The sequence below is a fragment of the Electrona antarctica genome (genome assembly GCF_951216825.1).
Source record: "Electrona antarctica genome assembly, contig: scaffold_349, whole genome shotgun sequence".
In the NCBI taxonomy this organism is placed as follows: domain Eukaryota; kingdom Metazoa; phylum Chordata; class Actinopteri; order Myctophiformes; family Myctophidae; genus Electrona; species Electrona antarctica.
In genome coordinates this window covers 17,100-43,005 of record NW_027638381.1, presented here as the reverse complement: position 1 = coordinate 43,005, position 25,906 = coordinate 17,100, and the positions used below count along the sequence as shown (strand labels likewise).

Sequence of the window (25,906 nt, the reverse complement as noted above, 5' to 3'; positions counted from 1 at the left end):
TCAGGATAGCTTGGAGGTCTGTCTTGTTTGTTCTGAGATGCTCTGTAGCTGTTGTCATGAAATGTAGCAGGAAGAGGCACCTGGAAGAGGAAGGATAACGCTATACTTGCATTGTTCATGAAACATTTCACGTGCTACAAAATTAACATTTAAATTCAAGGTCTGAAACCTTTTGTAAATTATTTGAATGCGACCAGAGTCACCAGACGTATTCTGCATTATATTACGGTAACAGGACAACTCACCCCGTCCCTGATTTTCCTTCCTGAGTTCTCCCCAGTGAGGGGTGGGAGAGGCCGTGGAACTTGAAGGACAACGGACGTGCTCTTTATGAGAAACAACACAAATAAAAACTTCAGCAAAAACAGAAGCGCAACACAAGGATATAAAGTAAACATTCGGTCCAAAATGTCCAGTTCGCTAATTCTGAAAAATGCACATAAAGTTGCACAAAGACCCGCACACCGTCCGCACTTGCAATACGAACTTTATTGGCAAGGTTTCGGTCAAAGACCTTCTTCAGGCATCTCAGATGCCTGAATACATTGAACCCTGTCTATGCACCCGTCTCAGAGCATACAGGTGAATACATTGAACCCTGCCTACTCACCCGCCTCAGAGCATAAAGGTGAATACATTGAACCCTGCCTATGCACCCGTCTCAGAGCATACAGGTGAATACATTGAACCCTGCCTACTCACCCGCCTCAGAGCATAAAGGTGAATACATTGAACCCTGCCTATGCACCCGTCTCACAGCATACAGGTGAATACATTGAACCCTGCCTACTCACCCGCCTCAGAGCATGAAGGTGAATACATTGAACCCTGCCTATGCACCCGTCTCAGAGCATAAAGGTGAATACATTGAACCCTGCCTATGCACCCGTCTCAGAGCATAAAGGTGAATACATTGAACCCTGCCTATGCACCCGTCTCAGAGCATAAAGGTGAATACATTGAACCCTGCCTATGCACCCGTCTCAGAGCATAAAGGTGAATACATTGAACCCTGCCTATGCACCCGTCTCAGAGCATACAGGTGAATACATTGAACCCTGCCTATGCACCCGTCTCAGAGCATAAAGGTGAATACATTGAACCCTGCCTATGCACCCGTCTCAGAGCATAAAGGTGAATACATTGAACCCTGCCTATGCACCCGTCTCAGAGCATAAAGGTGAATACATTGAACCCTGCCTATGCACCCGTCTCAGAGCATAAAGGTGAATACATTGAACCCTGCCTATGCACCCGTCTCAGAGCATAAAGGTGAATACATTGAACCCTGCCTATGCACCCGTCTCAGAGCATAAAGGTGAATACATTGAACCCTGCCTATGCACCCGTCTCACAGCATACAGGTGAATACATTGAACCCTGCCTATGCACCCGTCTCAGAGCATAAAGGTGAATACATTGAACCCTGCCTATGCACCCGTCTCACAGCATACAGGTGTGCATAAAGGTGGCCTTACACTAGCCGATAATCGGGCATTTTTGACGCTCGGGGGGTGCCCGACTCAATCGGGCACCCCCCGCGCGCGATCGGGATCGGCCCGATCAACATCAAGAATGTTTGATATTTGCTCGGCCCCGCTCCGATTATCCTGTAGTGTGTGGTGCTGTCAGATTTCAAATGCCCGATTATCGGCTAGTGTAAGGCCACCTTAAGACTTTGTTGCCTACAGTTCGCTAATTAAAAACAACTACTAGTACTACTACTTTTGTGTTGAAACTAACTATTTCTCTAACTATACACACACACACACACACACACGCGCCTTGGATAAAGGCGCTATATAAATGCACCATTTACCATTTACCATTTTACACACACACACACACACACACACACACACACACACACACACACACACACACACACACACACACACACACACACACACACACACACACACACACACACACACACACACACACACACACACACACACACACACACACACACACACACACACACACACACACACACACACTTCATATGTGACCTGTCTGTTCTTGTTAATGTATGTTTACTGTGTTTTGGGAGTTTTTATTACCTTCTGTAACATGAATTGGCCGGTTTGGGACATGCAAACCTTCCTCCAGTAGGAAGTCTATCTCATCGGGTACCAGGTCTTCGTCTAACCCTGTAAGCGAAGTGTGTAAGTGGACAGCTGTGGCGTTTGTCCTCTGGTGTTTTCTCCAGAGGTACAGCATTTGATAAACTCTGTCCACGTGGTGTGGATGGTCCGACTCAATCCGCTGCATCTCAACCTCAGCGATGTCCAGCGATATGCCGATCTGCCGCCACGCTTTTCCAATTTGAACAGCCACCTGCATCAGCTGCTTCTCTGTGACCATGTCTGTGAAAGTGTGATGGAGAGTTATAGGGTAACACGTTTCTACAACGGACCATATGTGACTACATTTGACTGAGGGACTGCCATTGGATTCTTTTGAATTTTCATGTCATATGAAAGCAGGGAATCATAGCTTCAAATGCACATATTGGTTGTTCAGTTTGGCCCACCAGTTTTGGAGATATGGCTTATAGAGTAATGTCTTGCAGAGAAACAGCGAGTTGAGAAAACAGGCTTGAAAGGTTCACTTCTGTGGACTCTAACATTACACCTATAGACAGACAGACAGACAGACAGACAGACAGACAGACAGACAGACAGACAGTAGGAGGGCAGACAGACAACTGCAACTCTGTTTGTTTTATCAAAGGTTACAGTTGTCCAAAATGAATTGTTGAGTAAGGAAATGTAAAATCACCTCCTCTCTCCTGTGGGAGACAAAGTCTCTTACTGGAAGGTCCTTCCTCTGATCTCTGCGCCGAGACGGCTCCGCCTGTAAGACAGATGGACTTTTACACTCTGCTGCCTTCTACCATGCTGAAAATACCATATTATATTATATCACACAACAGAAAACTAATGTATCATCCATCCATCTTCAACCGCTTATCCGTAGTCGGGTCACGGGGGCAACAGCTCCACCAGAGAGCTCCAGACGTCCCTCTAGTCTATATGAATGTATCATGCTTACATAAAGTCATTTTGCTTGGCCTTTCCTCTGTGCAGGACACCAAGCCACCTGGAGAAGAGAACCAAAGATAAGCAGCCTCGTTCAGAAATCCACTGCAAAGTTACATAATTATATATAAACAAAAGCAAAAAAAAATCAAGTGGGGACCCACTCATATAGAACACAGCAAAGCGAGGAAAAAATAAATAAAATAAAGAATATATTTGTGGATGTGGAATTTATTTAAAACAGGCTAATGCAAATGTGGGTTGAGTGCAACAGTGAAGAGCAGATGCTTACACTGCTCCGTGGGCTTGGGTGGGCTTGGCTGTACCCTGGTGCATTTCTCCAAGTCACCTGGTGCGGGGGACACAAGTCACGACCGTTAGTTCAATATATACACTGATAAAATACACTAAACGTTTCAAGCATACAAGCTTTTAAACACATTATGCACAAACTAGAGCAGGTCTCCGCCAGGTTGGGTTGCCTACCCCAGGGCCTGCAACAAAAAGGCATTGGAATAGAATCTGAAAATAATGTGACTGAATACATTTTGTAGGACATTTTGTAGGGCAGTGAGGGGGGTTTGATTCTACAACCTACTGTTCAAGAGTCATAGACGGAAACGTGAAGGGCCCTGTTACAATGAAGGGCCCTGTTACAATGAAGGGCCCTGTTACAATGCCACCCTGTTACAGTGACACCATGGAGGGCCCTGTTACAGTGCCACCTGTTACAGTGCCACCATGGAGGGCCCTGTTACAGTGCCACCCTGTTACAGTGACACCATGGAGGGCCCTGTTACAGTGCCACCTGTTACAGTGCCACCATGGAGGGCCCTGTTACAGTGCCACCCTGTTACAGTGACACCATGGAGGGCCCTGTTACAGTGCCACCCTGTTACAGTGTCACCATGGAGGGCCATGTTACAGTGCCACCATGGAGGGCCCTGTTACAGTGCCACCCTGTTACAGTGCCACCATGGAGGGCCCTGTTACAGTGCCACCCTGTTACAGTGTCACCATGGAGGGCCCTGTTACAGTGCCACCATGGAGGGCCCTGTTACAGTGTCACCATGGAGGGCCGTTACAGTGCCACCCTGTTACAGTGTCACCATGAAGGGCCCTGTTACAGTGAAGGGCCCTGTTACAGTGCCACCCTGTTACAGTGTCACCATGGAGGGCCCTGTTACAGTGCCACCATGGAGGGCCCTGTTACAGTGTCACCATGGAGGGCCGTTACAGTGCCACCCTGTTACAGTGTCACCATGAAGGGCCCTGTTACAGTGAAGGGCCCTGTTACAGTGCCACCATGGAGGGCCCTGTTACAGTGCCACCATGGAGGGCCCTGTTACAGTGTCACCATGGAGGGCCGTTACAGTGCCACCCTGTTACAGTGTCACCATGAAGGGCCCTGTTACAGTGAAGGGCCCTGTTACAGTGCCACCCTGTTACAGTGTCACCATGGAGGGCCCTGTTACAGTGAAGGGCCCTGTTACAGTGAAGGGCCCTGTTACAGTGCCACCCTGTTACAGTGCAACCATGGAGGGCCCTGTTACGGTGAAGGGCCCTGTTACGGTGAAGGGCCCTGTTACAGTGAAGGGCCCTGTTACAGTGCCACCCTGTTACAGTGTCACCATGGATGGCCCTGTTACAGTGAAGGGCCCTGTTACAGTGCCACCCTGTTACCTCCATGACGTCATGATTTGAAATATCATTTGCTTGGCATTCTGGGAGTAGACTATAGACTAACAGTAAAACATTTAAGATTACTAAAATGTGACAAATTTAAATGACTTATGACTAAAACTAAATACAAATTTGCTATCAGAATCAACACTGCTGTGTACATACAGTATTACAGTATGTAGGTACCTTTTCGAATGTTTGCATGCCATGTTGCCATTTCTCCCTTTTCTTCAAGTTGAAGTTGAAACCTCATCTTCTCATCTCCCTCATGCTCTACTTCCACCGTGTAGTAACCTGGGTGTATCAGTTCCTCCAGGGTGAACATCAAGCCCTGCACGCACACATAATATTAATTAATACATTAACTTACACATTAACTTTTTATCCCACGATTTTGTAATCCATTTTTTCACCCAGTGTCAATTATCTAATGTATTCCTGGGCGCTGCACTCCCTCTGCCAACCTGGGGGGGGGGGGGGGGCAGCGGACTGACCTCATGCTTCCTTCAGTGCATGAAGAGTCCAAGCTGCTTCTTTTCACCTGACAGGGGGGAGTTTCCCCGGCCGGACGTAGCGTGTGGAAGGAATACGTTATTCCGACCAGATCCTTTCCCCTCCATCAGGCGCCCCGGCTGGCCAGGGGGAGGCAGTTTAGAGACCAGGATTACTGCATGTTTTTGTGAGGGTACCTACCCTAGGGGACACGGGGTGAACATGTGAGGGTACCTACCCTAGGGGACACAGGGAGAACATGTGAGGGTACCTACCCTAGGGGACACGGGGAGAACATGTGAGGGTACCTACCCTAGGGGACACGGGGAGAACATGTGAGGGTACCTACCCTAGGGGACACGGGGAGAACATGTGAGGGTACCTACCCTAGAGGACACAGGGAGAACATGCGAGGGTACCTACCCTAGGGGACACGGGGAGAACATGTGAGGGTACCTACCCTAGAGGACACGGGGAGAACATATGAGGGTACCTACCCTATAGGGGACACGGGGAGAACGGCCCTTTCGCCAGCTTACACATTCATAACAAGTACATATGCCTTCATAGCTATACAGGTACACCACTAGTCACTACACATCATTACAAACAAAACATGTCAGGCCGAATGAGCATTGAGACGAACACACCTTGTCACCAGGGATTATTTCTACCCCAGCGTGTTCACTCGTGAGACAGTAGGTGGCGTGCTCTACCAGTGGACTACTGGTGCAGGGATTCTTCTCAACTTTCCCGAAACGCTTCGCGGAACAGCTGAGCAAAGCCATCCGGATTTTCTGCCACGCACAAGGAGGACATGCAGGTGGACAAGGTTAGGGTGCTTTTCAGAGGAAGAGGAGAGGCAGAGAAGGTATAGAACAAATTCAGTCAGTTCTTTCCAGCTCAATTATGTAAGTATTAGTCAATTTACAATTTAGGCATTTATCAGACACTCTTAATCCAGAGAGATTTACATTAAGCAGGAACAAAAACATGGCAATACATCACATACGTAACAACAAGTAGTTATCATGAAACATACGTAAGAACGTAATAGTGGAATATCTATAAAATGGAACTATGCATGTATAGTGCTATGTCTATATAAAAAGCTATAAGTCTACATAAAATGCTATCTAAGTCTACATAAAAAGTCGGGGCTAGGGCAAGTGCTACGGGCCATGATGGAGTCTGAAGAGGTGGGTTTTCAGACTACGGTGGAAGATTTGGAGTGGAGGCTAACCCTAACCCTAATGGGAAGTTCATTCCATAGCTTTGGAGCCAGAAGGGAGAAGAGCGGTGTCCCGGCGTTTTTAGTGAAGGTACTTCCAGCTTCCCTGCGTTGGCTGATCTGAGTGCGCGGGAGGGTTTGTAGGGTTCGATCAGACTTTTAAGATATGGGGGAGCCATACCTTTGGTTGCTTTGAATGCCAGCATCAGAGTTTTGTATTCTGTGCGGGCAGCGACCGGGAGCCAATGGAGGGAGCGGAGCAGGGGGGAGACATGTGAGAATTTAGGCTGGTTGAAGACCAAGCGAGCTGCGGTATTTTGGATCAGTTGGAGAGGATTAAGTGCGCATGCCGGTATAGGCCAGTAAGGAAGGAGTTACAACAGTCAAGTTTTGACAAGACTGTCCAAATTAGAACACACTAGTCGAGCATTATTCAGAACAGCTGGAATAAGTAAAGTCTAGCGATGTCTATACTATACTGGACAACATCGATCATCCTGATAGGTCTAAATACTGGATAACATCGGTCACCCTGATAGGTCTAAATACTTAGCCTGGCTAATAAGCCAGACTAATATCACACAACACTGTCGCGGTATATCAGTCTGGGCTGGCTCCACTTGGATTTCATTTCCCGGGGAACATTTTCTCTTTGACGCAATTGGTCAGAGCTACTGTCAGTCAAAAGTCTCAAGCATTGAACGTCACTGTACCAAAGCCCGCCTATATTGCATACCGTGTCCCGATTGGTCCGACCTGTTCTCTGCTGTAGGAAAGAGGCGTGCTACTGAGCCTCGCCAGACCGTAATCCGCTGGTAGGCAACTTTTTTTTGCCAACGGCTGATTCGGTCTGGTTTATTAACCAGGCTACTAAATACTGGACAACATCGATCGCTCTGATAGGTCTAAATACTGGACAACATCGATCGCTCTGATAGGTCTAAATACTGGACAACATCGATCGCTCTGATAGGTCTAAATACTGGACAACATCGATCGCTCTGATAGGTCTAAATACTGGACAACATCGATCACCCTGATAGGTCTAAATACTGGACAACATCGATCACCCTGATAGGTCTAAATACTGGACAACATCGATCGCTCTGATAGGTCTAAATACTGGACAACATCAGTCGCTCTGATAGGTCTAAATCCTGGACAACATCAGTCGCTCTGATAGGTCTAAATACTGGACAACATCGGTCACTCTGATAGGTCTAAATACTGGACAACATCGATCGCTCTGATAGGTCTAAATACTGGACCACATCGGTCACCCTGATAGGTCTAAATACTGGACAACATCGATCGCTCTGATAGGTCTAAATACTGGACAACATCGATCGCTCTGATAGGTCTAAATACTGGACAACATCGGTCACCCTGATAGGTCTAAATACTGGACAACATCGGTCACACCGATAGGTAACAATCAAGTCAAATAATGAGCCCGTAACTCGTCACTGTGCTCACTATCCAAAGCAGCTCATATTGAGGCAATATATTTCATTCACTTTTTTCCCCGGTACGTATATACGCTAGGTGGCGTCATATCCCAACTCTGTCTTTTAAAATGCTTATACTATTGGAATGGTACACAGGTTCTGACAAATAATGAATTACAACGTGCCAGTACAGCACACTGCTTGTGGCACACTGCTTTGTGGCAGCGGTGGCCGAACGGATAGCGGCGCGGTCTAGATACCGGAAGGTTCCCAGTTCGAATCAGCCGTCCGACACGTTAAAATTACCACCGCTGAAATGCCCTTGAACAAGGCATCAACCACTACGATGAAATGTGTTCTATGAGCAGGGCCTGGCTGGAAACAAGTTCTTGAGCTTAGCCCAGATACCCTGGGTAAATATAGATTTCATTTCATTTCATTTCATTTCATTGTAGAAGTAGGTCAAAAGACAAGTCATTCAAGTCCAGCAGAGCTGGTCTGGACTACTGACCGACCAGCTCTCCTAAAAGTATAAACCATGTAATGGTATTTTCAGCCAAGACGGTTACGATTAGGCCTTCTCCATGTTCTCTGTTCATGTTTCTGAACTGCCCACAGCCCTCCTATGAGACACAGGCTGGTTTCTGAACTGCCCACAGCCCTCCTATGAGACACAGACTGGTTTCTGAACTGCCCACAGCCCTCCTATGAGACACAGGCTGGTTTCTGAACTGCCCACAGCCCGAGATACAGACTGGTTTCTGAACTGCCCACAGCCCTCCTATGAGACACATACTGGCTTCTGAACTGCCCACAGCCACATACTGGTTTCTGAACTGCCCACAGCCATCCTATGAGACACAGACTGGTTTCTGAACTGCCACAGACTGGTTTCTGGACAGCCCACAGCCCTCCTATGAGACACAGACTGGTTTCTGAACTGCCACAGACTGGTTTCTGGACCGCCCACAGCCCTCCTATGAGACACATACTGGTTTCTGAACTGCCCACAGCCCTCCTATGAGACACAGACTGGTTTCTGAACTGCCCACAGCCCTCCTATGAGACACATACTGGCTTCTGAACTGCCCACAGCCCTCCTGAGACACAGACTGGTTTCTGAACTGCCCACAGCCCTCCTATGAGACACAGACTGGTTTCTGAACTGCCCACAGCCCTCCTATGAGACACAGACTGGTTTCTGAACTGCCCACAGCCATCCTATGAGACACATACTGGTTTCTGAACTGCCCACAGCCCTCCTGAGACACAGACTGGTTTCTGAACTGCCCACAGCCGTCCTATGAGACACAGACTGGTTTCTGAACTGCCCACAGCCCTCCTATGAGACACAGACTGGTTTCTGAACTGCCCACAGCCATCCTATGAGACACAGACTGGTTTCTGAACTGCCCACAGCCCGAGACACAGACTGGTTTCTGAACTGCCCAAAGCCCTCCTATGAGACACAGACTGGTTTCTGGACCGCCCACAGCCCTCCTATGAGACACAGACTGGTTTCTGAACCGCCCACAGCCCTCCTATGAGACACAGACTGGTTTCTGAACTGCCCACAGCCCTCCGACACAGAGTGGTTTCTGAACTGCCCACTGCCCTCCTATGAGACACAGACTGGTTTCTGAACTGCCCACAGCCCTCCTATGAGACACAGACTGGTTTCTGAACTGCCCAAAGCCCTCCTATGAGACACAGACTGGTTTCTGGACTGCCCACAGCCCTCCTATGAGACACAGACTGGTTTCTGAACCGCCCACAGCCCTCCGACAGACTGGTTTCTGAACTGTCCACAGCCCTCCTATGAAACACAGGGTGGTTTCTGAACTGCCCACTGCCCTCCTATGAGACAGACTGGTTTCTGAACCACCCACAGCCCTCCTATGAGACAGACTGGTTTCTGAACTGCCCACAGCCCTCCTATGAGACACAGACTGGTTTCTGAACTGCCCACTGCCCTCCTATAAGACACATACTGGTTTCTGAACTGCCCACAGCCCTCTTATAAGACACAGACTGGTTTCTGAACTGCCCACAGCCCTCCTATGCGACAGAGTGGTTTCTGAACTGCCCACAGCCCTCTTATAAGACACAGACTGGTTTCTGAACTGCCCACAGCCCTCCTATGCGACAGAGTGGTTTCTGAACTGCCCACAGCCCTCCTATGAGACAAAGACTGGTTTCTGAACTGCCCAAAGCCCTCCTATGAGACACAGACTGGTTTCTGAACTGCCCACAACCCTCCTATGAGACAGAGTGGTTTCTGAACTGCCCACAGCCCTCCTATGAGACACAGACTGGTTTCTGAACTTAACCCATTTTGACCTGAGATCAGATTCTAAAAATCTCTTCTACATCCTGACAGTTTTCTGAAAAAGCTATGTTTCTATGTCAGTCGTTCTTCGATTTTTCAAAAATAGCAGACCTACAAGCTCGTAGCGTGCCACTCGGTGGCGTGCTATGAGCTTGTAGATCTGCTATTTTTCAATAGCTAAAGCATAACATAAACCAAAAGGGGTTCCCGCCCAAAATGGGTTAAACTGTGTGACGGGCACAAGCTCTTTTGCACTCATGTGCGATAAAATGTAAATGCCGTTATCGTTACACTCAGTCATGCTAAAACGTGTACAAATGCAATCTTTCCGTTTCCACCGTGGAGCAATCCTCACCTCAACGTGCGCCAGGCTGTTGTTGGGGACGAGGTAGATCTGTAAGGTTAGCACGTCGTCGTCGTCGTCACAGCTCAGGTCCTTGTAGATCAGCACGGCGCCGTGGTATTTCAACGGCGTTGTGTTTCTGACGAATACGATGGGAATGCCAGGTGACAGGGAGGACACACACCACTTCACATGGCTACCAGAGGACTCCGCTGGCTCAATGACAGGATCCTTGCTAGTGATGTGTAGGACGCCAAATACCGTCTCCTTTTCCACTAGGCCTGGGAGAAGACACAATGCAAGGAAGGAAGGAAGGAAGGAAGGAAGGAAGGAAGGACAGTTTTTGCAGAGAAAACAAGAAAAGATGCATGGAAGACAATGGTAAATGGTGCATTTATATGGCGCCTTTATCCAAGGCGCTTTACAGAGATTGCATTCACACACACATTCATACACCGATGGCGGAGGAAACCATGCAAGGCACCAACCTGCACATCGGGAGCAATCAGGGGTCCAGTGTCTTGCTCAAGGACACTTCGACACTAACTCTGGGAGAGCCCGGGTTTGAACTGGAAACCTTACGGTTACCATCCAGCCACTCTACCCCTGAGCCACTGGTCAGGGGTAGAGTGGACGGTACAGAGACCAGATGGAAACCGTGAGGTTCCCGGTTCGATCGCGGGCTCCCCCAGAGTTAGTGTTGAAGTCAAACACTAGATAAAGTGCCCCTCAGGGCACAGGTCTCCACCAGGGCAGGTCAGGTTGTGGCCTCCTGGTGGCGCTATAATAGGCCAATGTGAAAAGGGCCATTTCTTCTTACGCCTTGGATTGAAATTGGATGATTTGACACATTTGGTTCCAAAAATGTGTTTTGCAAAAATCCACCTGTTGGTGGCGCTATAACAGGCCAATGTGAAAAGGGTGGGATATATTCCTCAGCCTAGTAGGAAAGTCTGTGAAAGATTTCAAGTGAATTGCACGCTGTATTCATGATTTGAGGCTTTTTGTTCAAAACGGGCCAATCCTGCAAACTTTGAAAGCCAATGTTAGCCAATCAGGATGGAATATAAAATATGGGACAGATCCGTCTTGAACACATGACTATAGAGATACTGTGTAACGATTTGCAGGATTTTTGGACACGCACACGCACACACACACACACACACACACACACACACACACACACACACACACACACACACACACACACACACACACACACACACACACACACACACACACACACACGGACGGTGTGTGTACTCTCTCCCCATGCCTTCGGCCTGGTGGAGACAAAAAATTAAAAAGTAATGGAGGGGACGATATGTTCTCACCAGCCAGGCACAGGGAGTGAGGGAGCTGGATGGACTTGAGGGCAGAGTCATCCTTCGGGACCGTCTCCACGTTGAATGTGGGCCCAGCGATCATCCAGGGCTTCCGGACCAACCTGCCGAACTTGGACCACGGCAGGACAGAATAGCGAACCACAACTGGCTCCGACGCCTCCAATATCAAGCCTGTGGACTCACACTCGTATGTCCCCTCTGCTTCCAGCCGTGCCCTGAAACATGCGCACGCATGCATGCATACACACAAAACAAACAAAGACAAAAGTGAAGAATGGGTCGAATGGGTAAACTATAATATAGTGTCCCGAACATTAGCTATGTCAAATTTGTACATTTCTGAGTCATTCCATGAAACCGGTATGATTTGGCCTTTTTTTAAAATTTTGACGGAAAGGTTTTACTTTTCTGAATAGCCCACACTATAGAGCGTCGCAGTCCCGCCCCTCGAGAGACCCGGAAAAGAAATCCCCGTTAATTTTCCTCATAGAGAAAGTATTTATTTAAAGACGTTTTCGCCGCGGACAAAGCCAACTCTTGTGGTGACAAATCATGACAATAAACACAATGTTTTGGGCCAAACAAATAATTAGAAAGTAGAAAGAAACGGCAGGTTACAACACTTTTTTTGTTGTTTTTCTTCTTTGTAATAATTTGTTTGGTCCAAAATATTGTGTTTGTTGTCATGATTTGTCACGACAAGAGTTGGCTTCGTACGACGCTTAAAAGGTCTTTAAATAAATACGTTTTGAAATGTCTATGGGGAAAATGCATTTTAATCCCAACTTAAAGGCCAGTGAGTCGATGTGTTTCCTCCAACTGCGCCTTGGTCTGCCCCGGGGTCTCCTACCAGTGGGACGTGATCCTTGGTCTGCCCCGGGGTCTCCTCCCAGTGGGACGTGATCCTTGGTCTGCCCCGGGGTCTCCTCCCAGTGGGACGTGATCCTTGGTCTGCCCCGGGGTCTCCTACCAGTGGGACGTGATCCTTGGTCTGCCCCGGGGTCTCCTCCCAGTGGGACGTGATCCTTGGTCTGCCTCGGGGTCTCCTCCCAGTGGGACGTGATCCTTGGCCTGCCCCGGGGTCTCCTCCCAGTGGGACGTGATCCTTGGTCTGCCCCGGGGTCTCCTACCAGTGGGACGTGATCCTTGGTCTGCCCCGGGGTCTCCTCCCAGTGGGACGTGATCCTTGGTCTGCCCCGCGGTCTCCTCCCAGTGGGACGAGATCCTTGGTCTGCCCCGGGGTCTCCTACCAGTGGGACGTGATCCTTGGTCTGCCCCGGGGTCTCCTCCCAGTGGGACGTGATCCTTGGTCTGCCCCGGGGTCTCCTCCCAGGGGGACGTGATCCTTGGTCTGCCCCGGGGTCTCCTACCAGTGGGACGTGATCCTTGGTCTGCCCCGGGGTCTCCTCCCAGTGGGACGTGATCCTTGGTCTGCCCCCCGGGGTCTCCTCCCAGTGGGACGTGATCCTTGGTCTGCCCCGGGGTCTCCTCCCAGTGGGACGTGATCCTTGGTCTGCCCCGGGGTCTCCTACCAGTGGGACGTGATCCTTGGTCTGCCCCGGGGTCTCCTCCCAGTGGGACGTGATCCTTGGTCTGCCCCGGGGTCTCCTCCCAGTGGGACGTGATCCTTGGTCTGCCCCGGGGTCTCCTCCCAGTGGGACGTGATCCTTGGTCTGCCCCGGGGTCTCCTCCCAGTGGGACGTGATCCTTGGTCTGCCCCGGGGTCTCCTCCCAGTGGGACGTGATCCTTGGTCTGCCCCGGGGTCTCCTACCAGTGGGACGTGATCCTTGGTCTGCCCCGGGGTCTCCTCCCAGTGGGACGTGATCCTTGGTCTGCCCCGGGGTCTCCTCCCAGTGGGACGTGATCCTTGGTCTGCCCCGGGGTCTCCTACCAGTGGGACGTGATCCTTGGTCTGCCCCGGGGTCTCCTCCCAGTGGGACGTGATCCTTGGTCTGCCCCGGGGTCTCCTACCAGTGGGACGTGATCCTTGGTCTGCCCCGGGGTCTCCTCCCAGGGGGACGTGATCCTTGGTCTGCCCCCCGGGGTCTCCTACCAGTGGGACGTGATCCTTGGTCTGCCCCGGAGTCTCCTCCCAGTGGGACGTGTGTCGAGGACCTCCCTAGGGAGACGCCCGAGAGGCATCCTAACCAGATGCCCGAACCACCTCAGCTGACTCCTTTCCAGGCGAAGGAGCAGCGGTTCTACTCCGAGTCTCTCTCGTGTGACTGAACTTCTCACCCTATCTCTAAGGGAGATGCCAGCCACCCGTCGAAGAAAACTCATTTCGGACACTTGTATTCGCGACCTTATTCTTTCAGTCATGACCCACACTTCATGACCATAGGTGAGAGTAGTGAATGGCATAATTTATGGATTTTTGCACATTTTTTATAGTGATATCTGAAGTCGACTTTCATCGAAGGCCATTGGGGACATGAAAAAATGGACAAAATAGGGGGTGTGTCTACTGAAAGAAAACAAGATCATTTCTGATATGAAGATACAATCCATGTAATTTTTACACAATATTAAAGGGAACATATACATTGATGAAAAAAGCTTTTAAAAATAAATTTTGGTGACTCAATCAATAAAATACACCTTAAAAGGTCAGAGGGACTGCAAATCGTACCGGTTTCGTGGAATGACTCTTCTAATAGTCTTATTTAGCAATATTATTATTGTGTGCTGTTCGTGCAGAAATCACACTGCTCCAATGCGATGAATATACATTTGTGGTTGTGTTTATGTCATGTGAATATGAATGAAAGCAGAAGGGTAGATGATGTTCAGACTCACTGATAGCGCCCTCTGGAGAGTTTCTCAGGAATGATCCTCTTACTGCCGTAGCTCTACCAACCAAACCCAAGGCATCAATTAATGTTATGAACGTTGAATCTCAGTCGCAATACATGGAGCACCAGCAAGTTGTGATATCTGTTGATCTGTACCAAGTCAATGTATGTTTTATGAGTGAGATACCATACCATACTAGTAAGGGCATTTTATCAGGTATTTGACCAATCGTTACAAAGCCATTTCTTCACCAATATGTTTCTAAAGGTGTCTAATAACATATGCTAAAAGTTTGAAATTCAACTCCCGGGGGAAATTTGAGTTATTAGCATAATATGTGACCATACCATTAACTCTTTAAGTCCAAATGTCATAATTCTTTCAGTAGCATGTGACATGTCAAACTAGGGGGTTTTCATGATTCTGTATCCATTCCAAGCATTAGTTTTGCACACAAAACACTCCTTGGGTTAAATTCGGCCATATCGACTTCCATATCCAAATGTGCTGACCTCATCACGTTTGTGATGATGGCAATGGCTGTTTTCCTCCCAAGGAGTGTTTTTTGTGCAAAATGAATGCTTGGAATGGATTCAGAATCATGAAAACCCCCTAGTTTCATATGTCTCATGCTACTTAAAGCATGATGCAAATGTGGCTTATATAGGATGTTAATGGTATGGTCAAATAAATTAAAATTTCCCCCAGGAGTTGAATTTCAATATTTTAGTACATGTTATTAGACACCTTTAGAAACACATTGGTGAAGACATTTCTTGGTAACGATTTAGTTCCCAGATTTTCATAGGTTTCTCTTACTATACTGAATACTACAACGTACCATGCTGCAATTATTCATGTATTTATATACTATACTGAATACTACAACGTACAATGCTGCAATTATTCATGTATTTATATACTATACTGAATACTACAACGTACCATGCTGCAATTATTCATGTATTTATATACTATACTGCATACTACAACGTACCATGCTGCAATTATTCATGTATTTATATACTATACTGAATACTACAACATACCATGCTGCAATTATTCATGTATTTATTTGGTCCTCTGCCTTTTTGTGCAATCCTGATAATTCTACTGTGCTGCACTTTGGTGAATTGTGTCATGAATTCATCAAATAAATCAAATCAAAAATCCAAACACACACCGGATCTCATTTAGAGACCATTACCAGGGTTAGAGTGGCCGGATGGGAACCACAAGGTTCCCAGTTTGAACCCTGTGGCCTCCCCCAGAGTCCAAGTGTCCTTGAGCAAGACTCTGAAGTGAACCCTGATTGCTCCTGATGTGCAGGTTGTTTCCTCCGCCATCAGTGTGTGGATGTGTGTGTGAATGGGTGAATGTAATGCACAATCTATGTAAAGGTGTGTGAATGTGTGCGTGAATGGGTGAATGTAATACACAATCTATGTAAAGGTGTGTGAATGTGTGTGTGAATGGGTGAATGTAATGCACAATCTATGTAAAGGTGTGTGAATGTGTGCGTGGATGGGTGAATGTAATACACAATCTATGTAAAGGTGTGTGAATGTGTGTGTGAATGGGTGAATGTAATGCACAATCTATGTAAAGGTGTGTGAATGTGTGCGTGGATGGGTGAATGCTCCTGATGTGCAGGTTGTTTCCTCCGCCATCAGTGTGTGGATGTGTGTGTGAATGGGTGAATGTAATGCACAATCTATGTAAAGGTGTGTGAATGTGTGCGTGAATGGGTGAATGTAATACACAATCTATGTAAAGGTGTGTGAATGTGTGTGTGAATGGGTGAATGTAATGCACAATCTATGTAAAGGTGTGTGAATGTGTGCGTGAATGGGTGAATGTAATACACAATCTATGTAAAGGTGTGTGAATGTGTGTGTGCATGGGTGAATGTAATGCACAATCTATGTAAAGGTGTGTGAATGTGTGCGTGGATGGGTGAATGTAATGCACAATCTATGTAAAGGTGTGTGAATGTGTGCGTGAATGGGTGAATGTAATGCACAATCTATGTAAAGGTGTGTGAATGTGTGCGTGAATGGGTGAATGTAATGCACAGTCTATGTAAAGGTGTGTGAATGTGTGTGTGAATGGGTGAATGCAATGCACCATCTATGTAAAGGTGTGTGAATGTGTGTGTGAATGGGTGAATGCAATGCACCATCTATGTAAAGGTGTGTGAATGTGTGCGTGAATGGGTGAATGTAATGCACAGTCTATGTAAAGGTGTGTGAATGTGTGTGTGAATGGGTGAATGCAATGCACCATCTATGTAAAGGTGTGTGAATGTGTGTGTGAATGGGTGAATGTAATGCACCATCTATGTAAAGGTGTGTGAATGGGTGAATGTAATGCACCATCTATGTAAAGGTGTGTGAATGGGTGAATGTAATGCACCATCTATGTAAAGGTGTGTGAATGGGTGAATGTAATGCACCATCTATGTAAAGGTGTGTGAATGGGTGAATGTAATGCACCATCTATGTAAAGGTGTGTGAATGGGTGAATGTAATGCACCATCTATGTAAAGGTGTGTGAATGGGTGAATGCAATGCACCATCTATGTAAAGGTGTGTGAATGGGTGAATGTAATGCACCATCTATGTAAAGGTGTGTGAATGGGTGAATGTAATGCACCATCTATGTAAAGCTCCCTGGATAAAGGCATTGTATAAATGCACCATTTATTAAGAGACAGAAACAAGAGTTCCTATGAATGAACTGACCTGGTGGACGTGTTGGCATCTTTCACAGCATGATCTTCTGTACACCTCATCTGGAGGAACAGATAACTACAGTTACACATGGATAGATGTTGGTGCTGATATGAGATAAAATAATATACAGTAGGTTTCTCACGGAAAGGTTCAACTCCAGGACAAGCTTTTAATTAACATCTTTCACATCAAGTCATCAAACTTAATCTTATCACCATGGGAAATGGGCCAACCTATTGAGAGGTGATTATGATTCATTCATTCATTCATTCATTCATTCATTCATTCATTCATTCATTCATTCATTCCCTACCATTGTCAGTATCATCCGGGCCAGGTTCCATGAGCTCTGCAGGAAGACATTAAAGTGAATAAATATATGGCTGTGTGTCATCTTTCATTTTGTGCATGGAAGGCAGAACAGGACTGAGAGAACAGTGTGCATGGAAGGAAGAACAGGACTGAGAGAACAGTGTGCATGGAAGGCAGAACAGGACTGAGAGAACAGTGTGCATGGAAGGCAGAACAGGACTGAGAGAACAGTGTGCATGGAAGGCAGACAAGGACTGAGAGAACAGTGTGCATGGAAGGCAGAACAGGACTGAGAGAACAGTGTGCATGGAAGGCAGAACAGGACTGAGAGAACAGTGTGCATGGAAGGCAGAACAGGACTGAGAGAACAGTGTGCATGGAAGGCAGAACAGGACTGAGAGAACAGTGTGCATGGAAGGCAGAACAGGACTGAGAGAACAGTGTGCATTGAAGGCAGAACAGGACAGAGAGAACAGTGTGCATGGAAGGCAGAACAGGACTGAGAGAACAGTGTGCGTGGAAGGCAGAACAGGACTGAGAGAACAGTGTGCATGGAAGGCAGAACAGGACTGAGAGAACAGTGTGCATGGAAGGCAGAACAGGACTGAGAGAACAGTGTGCATGGAAGGCAGACAAGGACTGAGAGAACAGTGTGCATGGAAGGCAGAACAGGACTGAGAGAACAGTGTGCATGGAAGGCAGAACAGGACTGAGAGAACAGTGTGCATGGAAGGCAGAACAGGACTGAGAGAACAGTGTGCATGCGTTGCCTCAATGTTGCATCCACTTGCATTAAGTTACTCAAAAGCGCATGAGGTGATTTCACTCCTCCTTCCGGGTAGGAACAGAGTGCATTCTGGGATGGATTGCCCCAATAACATGAACGCGCTGTGCCGTTGACTATCATTGTGCCGTTTGCGTGCGTTCACGTATGAAACATAGCGTTCACGTGTCATGGGCCCAATAACATGAACGTGCGCAATGATAGTCAACTATCCGGTTCGGTCTCTATCCTTTTAATACTCTGTGCATAGACCACACACAGCGGCGGTGGATCAGGGGTAGAGTGGCCGGATGGTAACCGCAAGGTTGCCAGTTCGAATCCAGGCTCCCCCAGAGTTGGTGTCCAAGTGTCCTTGAGCAAGACCCTGAACCCCTAATAGGCCTAAAAAGGGGTGTGACCCAAAATAAATTGCAATAGTAATAATTCAAGGTTTTTTATGATCCTTAGGGTCATCCAATTAACATATAAAAAATTTTGAATTATATAAATGTTGGATCATGGTAAATGCAGAGGTTGAAAGTTGGGTACCATTAACATCCTATATGGTAAAGAAATATATATATATAATTTTAATTATGCTTTAAGTAGCATTTAACTAAGTTTGACTAAGTGTCAAACTAGGGGCTATCCATGATTCTGAATCCATTGCAAATATTCGGTTTTGCACGAAAAACACACGGCCATAGCCACTTGCCCTTAACCCATTTAGGCCTGACCTCGAAATGTAAAAGATTTCTTCTAAATCCTCCAGTCTTCTGAAATAAATATTTTCACGATTTTTCAAAAATAGCAGACCTACAAGCTATGAGCTTGTAGATCTGCTATTTTTCAATAGCTAAATTATAACATAATGTTTAAAACCAAATGTGCTGACCTCATCACATTTGTGATGACGGCTATGGCCGTTTTTAGCCCAAGGAGTGTTTTTCGTGCAAAACTAATTCTTGGGATGGATTCAGAATCATGAAAACCCCCTAGTTTAGTACTTAGTAGTAGAGTTAGTCATTTGTTACCTTCCTCTTGGCTGTCTATCTTCACCATCTCCATCATCTTCATCAAGCGTTCTGTTTAGAGTAAAGACAGTTAAGACCTATTCATTTAGGTGAAGAGGTGACCACCGAAAACTACAACATGACATCACTGACCACCGAAAACTACAACATGACATCACTGAGTGCAGTGGTAAGAGGCTCACCAGAACACATCTGTTTTTACTAAAACTACAACATGACATCACTGACCACCGAAAACTACAACATGATGTCACTGACCACCGAAAACTACAACATGACGTCACTGAGCCGCGGTGGTAAGAGACTCACCGCTCACCCAAACACATCTCTCTGTTTTTACTAAAACTACAACATGACGTCACTGAGCCGCGGTGGTAAGAGACTCACCACTCACCCAAACACATCTCTCTGTTTTTACTAAGCACCGTTTCGGTGGTCACCTTATCACCTAACTGGAGCGTGAACAGGCCTTTGCAGGACAAAAAATGAATATGTCTCTCACCGGAAACCACATCCTCCTCTTCCTCTGATGAGCTTTTCACCGACTGCATCTAATGAATCAACGATGAAGCAAAAATAAACAAAACTTACATTTTCATAGTAGACTAAATATAACATTTCCATATTTTGGATTCGGCAACGTGGACATTAAGTATGCTATACAGCATAATTTCATGCACAGAAAGCATAAATATACAGCATACATACAACTACATTGCAAATGCTTTGCAGGTCCTGTCCTGCATAGAACCACAACCAATTCAACAGGTGCACATCATTATTCACAGATGTGTAAAAGACATCAGATGTATTTCATGGACCTGAGAATGAGTTACCTCTGTCTTCATCGGTTTGTCTTCCTTCAATGCATCAGGGAGGACAGAGCTGGTTGATGAGCTGCCTGAGAGAGAATACAGTATGAATGCTGCTCAAAACCATGTACAGTACAGTACAGTACAGTACAGTACAGTACAGTACAGTACAGTACAGTACAGTACAGTACAGTACAGTACAGTACAGTACAGTACAGTACAGTACCTTTGTGTATTGAGAATACAAAATATTTAACATACTATTTTACATGTTATATTTGGTGTTCTATTTGTTTGTGATAGCGTTATAATTAATTACATCAGTCACTTATGTAAGTTGCAGTAGCCACCCGATCCATCAATATTCTGCACAAATGATGTTTAGACTGGCCAAACCATTGACACAATTTTTGTTAAAAATATATAATAAAAAAGACTACATTTAAGCTAAAGAATTGCAGTCAAACAAAGTAGACATTACTCCCCCCGGCAACAAAAACCAAAACAAAACGCCTTGTTTTACCTGGCAGCGCAAAGGAAGACTTCCATTCCTTGAGTTGTGGATACGTGGCGAGAATCTCTGGTTTTTGGAGTAGTGTAAGGAACTGAGATGAAGTTCCCTCTCCTCTAATAATCACTGCATCAATAAGTTTAATACAAACATCTTCTGGTTCTGTATTCTTCAGTTGGATATAAACTCTATCATTAATAATTCCCTCAGAATGGGCATACTGTAGAATGATATGATCTGATCTGAGCCACTTGACCAGTTCCACCTTGTTGGCGACCAATATCTTCACAGACGAGACCTATAGAAATGAGTAGCTTGTATTAGTAGTATTATTATTATCAATATGCAACAAATTGTAACAAAGATTTGCCAGTAAACCAACCTGTAGAGGATCTCCGTGAGAGGAACCCATGGTCTTCTCTGGATGAGGCACATCTGTGGAGCAAATGAGACATGTTTTCTCATTGGACTAATCTTTGTTTCTGGTTTTCCTCCGTTCATTTCTAAATGAATAAACTTCATCCCACCAGTGTCACACAAAAATAGCACATCCACAACCGATCCACAAGCTCACAACACTTTACAACACGTTGTGAGCGTGTAGATCGGCAATTTTAGCTACTTTTGAAAATAAAAACGAAAAATGGTTAAATGGGACATAAATATTGAACCAGTGAAAAGTATTAAGAAGACAACTGCATTGGAACACTATGGGTTATGTATTAAGAAGACAACTGCATTGGAACACTATGGGTTATGTATTAAGAAGACAACTGCATTGGAACACTATGGGTTATGTATTAAGAAGACAACTGCATTGGAACACTATGGGTTATTTATTAAGAAGACAACTGCATTGGAACACTATGGGTTATGTATTAAGAAGACAACTGCATTGGAACACTATGGGTTATTTATTAAGAAGACAACTGCATTGGAACACTATGGATTATTTATTAACCCTTAGAAGATGAAAGACGCCAATTGGCGTCTTCATCAGAATTCCGTAAATGATCAATGACGCCAATTGGCGTCTTCACAGTTTTTGATGAATCTAAACATATTAATATGCTCCGAAGCGCTGTTTAAATTCCTGAGCTTATATTCCAACTACATTACCCAGAAAACCCGTGTCACGTGACACACGTGTACGTGTTGCCATTGGAAGCTGGTCCCACCCCCTGTAAACAGTGGGGGCAGAGGGAGTCTTCATAGTTATCATTGTTTTGCCTGTTTGCCGTCTCGCCCGAGCGATTTTCTAGCAGAAAAAGTTGAAAGCAGTACTATTTATTTGAGCGAGTTTTGTGGTAGTAGTATTGATCCATACGCGTCCCAGTCGCCTTCTCCAGGCGGAGTAGCCCTGGTCCAGTGCTTACAGCGAGACTCGCTGCTCCCTCCCTCCTTTTTTCATTGTCTCCCCATCGTCGTCCGATGAGCTATACCGGGAAACCATTGAAGAAGACGATCAACCCGGAATGTTTTGAGGTAATCTTATTGTAGAAAATGCCCTTCTATAGTGATCAGAAATCATAAGATGATCGCTACAAATAGATGCTTGGATAATTACTACTACTAGTCAGATCATGACGCCAGAATGACTCACCACGATGGCCCCCAGCCATTAGCCAGCACCGAAGGTGCTGGCTAATGGTGTTGGTCGGTGCATTGGTGCTGGCTAAGGGCTGGAGGGGGGGTTGGTGTCGATCGGTTGGTTGTTGCAGTACAAATGTATCGTAGCAGGCATGCACGCATGGCAGTACAAGTATTTTATATTGTAGCGTGCCTTATAGGCGATCTGATCTTTAGAGTAATGTTCGCTCCTTTTATTTACTGTCTACAAAGACGGAGAACAAACATGCATCGTTTACTGAAGCAAGTTGCTTCAAGCAACGCGTGGTTATGATGACGTTGCTACAAGGATCGGAGGGGGGACGGGGAGTGAAGCTAACAGTAGCGTATTATATAAGATCTGTATGACGTTTCATTGACGTCTGAGCTTGCATGATAATTGCATTCATTGTATATTTTATACAATCATGATTGTACATTGTTTAGTGTGTCTCCGTGTGATGATGATGATGACGATGATGTCAGATAGCCTACGTCCCCCCCCCCCCCCCCCCAACTGGCTATTGGCCGGGCTGACTACAGCTAAATGTTTATTTTTTATATATTTAGAACTGGCATCAGATGAGGAGGATGATGATGATGATGATGATGAAGACGAAGAGTCAAGACTGCGATGGAGTTCTCCGACACTGAACCGGATGCATTCATTCATTTCAGTTGTTGTTTTTTTTAAATTTAGCCTACACACACACACACCGTCAAGAACAACTGGAATGCAGTGGTTTGGGGACACTGGGGAGTTTGGGGACAACTGTTTTGTATGTAGGCCTATTTATTTTCTGTAATATTTATTATAATTGTATTATGTTAGTCATAAAAAATAAAAGACAAGCTTTTACAATGAGTTAGACCTGTCATGGCTATTTTGTTCACTAGTCTGAGGTTTATGGTTTGACTAAGCGAGTTTCAACTGTGATTTACTCTGTAACGGTAGATGGTAAGAACCCAATTTTTTTGTTATAATACAGTATACATTCAAGTCTATATTTTGATACATATCATGGGCACAAAGTCATATCAAAACAATGTCCTTGGATGAGTTTTTTATCAAAACTGTTTCTTCACAACAGGTTTTTGAGATACATGCATGAATAGACACGGTACTGGTAAGACTATGTAAACATGGTATATATCAAAATGTGCGTTAGAATGTCTAATTTTACCCCAAAAAAGAATTGAGTTTATATGATGTTCCATTTCAGAGCTAGGGGGACTTTTAGCTGGATAGGTCAGATTGATCATGACTGACCATGCTATTTATAGATGGCAAAATATCTACAGTGGTACATGTGAGAAACTTTTTATTTTATTTTAATTGAACTAGACAACTCACCCTTTAAAATGAGATATTGCATGGCTATGTACGCCCAGCAGAAAAAAAGTTATTTAGAAAATAAAACTTCAACCGGTCATAACTTTTTTTGTTGTCCTAGAAACACTACCCAGTGTAAATGCAGGCTCTTTTAAATGGCTTCCAACACCACAATTAAACATTTTATCAACTCAGTTCATTTTTTTCCTTAAAGCAGACAAGCCAAGCTTTCTCTGAAGGTCTTTCGTTGTCACACATTCACAGCAGAGAATTTTCAATAAATCATTCAAAAACGCCATTCTGCCATAGAGAAGTCTAAAAACTATATAGAAATCCATGAAACTCTCAAAGAGTTAAGAAGACCAACTGCATTGGAACGTATGGTTACTTGGTAACCTTTGTTCTCTGAGTGAAGAGACTACCTCTCCACCCAACATATTTCATATGTAAGGGGAATGACCCCACCTCACTTGTGACGTGGATATCTCTTTAAGACACACCAGTTGTACTGGCACGCACGGGTATATAAGGCCCAGGTGTGCGTGATTACACTGGTTTACTTGATCGACACCGCTTCTGAGCGACATCTTGGTGGAGAGGTAGTCTCTTCACTCAGAGAACAAAGGTTACCAAGTAACCATACGTTCTCTATCGTATCGAGACTACCTCTCCACCCAACATATTTCATATGTAAGGGGAACTCTGTAAGACACCTCGTGAGGAAGCGAAGCAGTCCCAGAACCCCGAAGACACCGCCAGTGGGCTCCGACCCAGCACATACTACATTTTGAGTTATTTATCATGTATGTTCAATGTAATGAGCATGGTTGCTATGGTCACCCAGTTCACACGGGTGTGATTTCATTACGTCAGACCACAGTCTAAGACCTTACACCACTCAGTTCACACAGGACAGGAATATGTCTCTCACCGGAAACCACATCCTCCTCTTCCTCTGATGAGCTTTTCACCGACTGCATCTAATGAATCAACGATGAAGCAAAAATAAACAAAACTTACATTTTCATAGTAGACTAAATATAATTATTATTTTTATTTATCCATATTTTGAATTCGGCAACGTGGACATTAAGTATGCTATACAACATAATTTCATGCACAGAAAGCATAAATATACAGCATACATACAACTACATTGCAAATGCTTTGCAGGTCCTGTCCTGCATAGAACCACAACCAATTCAACAGGTGCACATCATTATTCACAGATGTGTAAAAGACATCAGATGTATTTCATGGACCTGCGAATGAGTTACCTCTGTCTTCATCGGTTTGTCTTCCTTCAATGCATCAGGGAGGACAGAGCTGGTTGATGAGCTGCCTGAGAGAGAATACAGTATGAATGCTGCTCAAAACCATGTACAGTACAGTACAGTACAGTACAGTACAGTACAGTACAGTACCTTTGTGTATTGAGAATACAAAATATTTAACATACTATTTTACATGTTATATTTGGTGTTCTATTTGTTTGTGATAGCATTATAATTAATTACATCAGTCACTTATGTAAGTTGCAGTAGCCACCCTGGCTACTGCAATTTTGAGTTATTAGTGTGGTTGCCCTAAAGGGCAACCAGACTATTGTAATTGTAACACTTTATTATTTTTATTTTTATTTTACTAGAGTAAGACAAAGTTTGTCCCACTACTAGTCCCACAGTTTTGACTGTACGCACTTGAGCCATATGTCAAATTGACTGTAAAAATCGGGAATCGTGTGCTTGCTCGTTTCTAAGAGAAATGTTGTATAGTTTAATTGATATTAATTTATTAGTGAATTAAATGTCCCCATTGACATGAATGGGAAAATGCGAAAAATCACGTTCAAGTATTTTTTCCTCGGAGACCGTAAGGGCTATAGTTACAAAACTTGGAGGGATAATTCGTAATACTTACTAAAATTAATTAACTTATAATTATATCGGTCGGCCTCATGGTGGCGCTATAACAGCCCACTATACGTGTTGGCTTATAAGTCTTGAACCGTAGGTCGTAAATTCAAAATTCCTTTCTCCCTGTATTCCTTGGGCCATGACGCATCTCCCCATATAGGCCACG

General features: G+C 45.3%; 1 protein-coding gene across 1 annotated transcript; it reads right to left on the bottom strand.

Annotated features, from left to right (window-relative positions):
• Positions 1-21,012, bottom strand: LOC306918125 (uncharacterized protein). The gene is made up of 17 exons (XM_079531005.1): positions 20,896-21,012; positions 20,397-20,461; positions 20,063-20,111; positions 19,561-19,611; positions 17,765-17,800; positions 17,461-17,510; positions 14,720-14,772; positions 11,908-12,134; positions 10,583-10,851; positions 5,870-6,016; positions 4,914-5,058; positions 3,337-3,393; positions 3,058-3,105; positions 2,785-2,859; positions 2,064-2,369; positions 246-326; positions 1-80 (listed from the first exon to the last, which is right to left on the bottom strand). Exons 2-17 carry the CDS (start codon positions 20,406-20,408, stop codon positions 55-57), a joined length of 1,632 nt encoding a protein of 543 aa, XP_079387131.1. The 5' UTR covers positions 20,409-20,461; positions 20,896-21,012; the 3' UTR covers positions 1-54.
• Between the last annotated feature and the right edge of the window lie 4,894 nt (positions 21,013-25,906).

Bases quoted from the DNA above. Each gene is read 5' to 3' on its own strand.
- LOC306918125 (XM_079531005.1), bottom strand. The intron at 10,852-11,907 runs GTGAGAACATAT...GTCTTCTCCCAG, and splicing joins TCACTCCCTGTGCCTGGCTG to GCCTAGTGGAAAAGGAGACG. The intron at 3,394-4,913 runs GTACCTACATAC...CCCCCGCACCAG, and splicing joins GCATGCAAACATTCGAAAAG to GTGACTTGGAGAAATGCACC.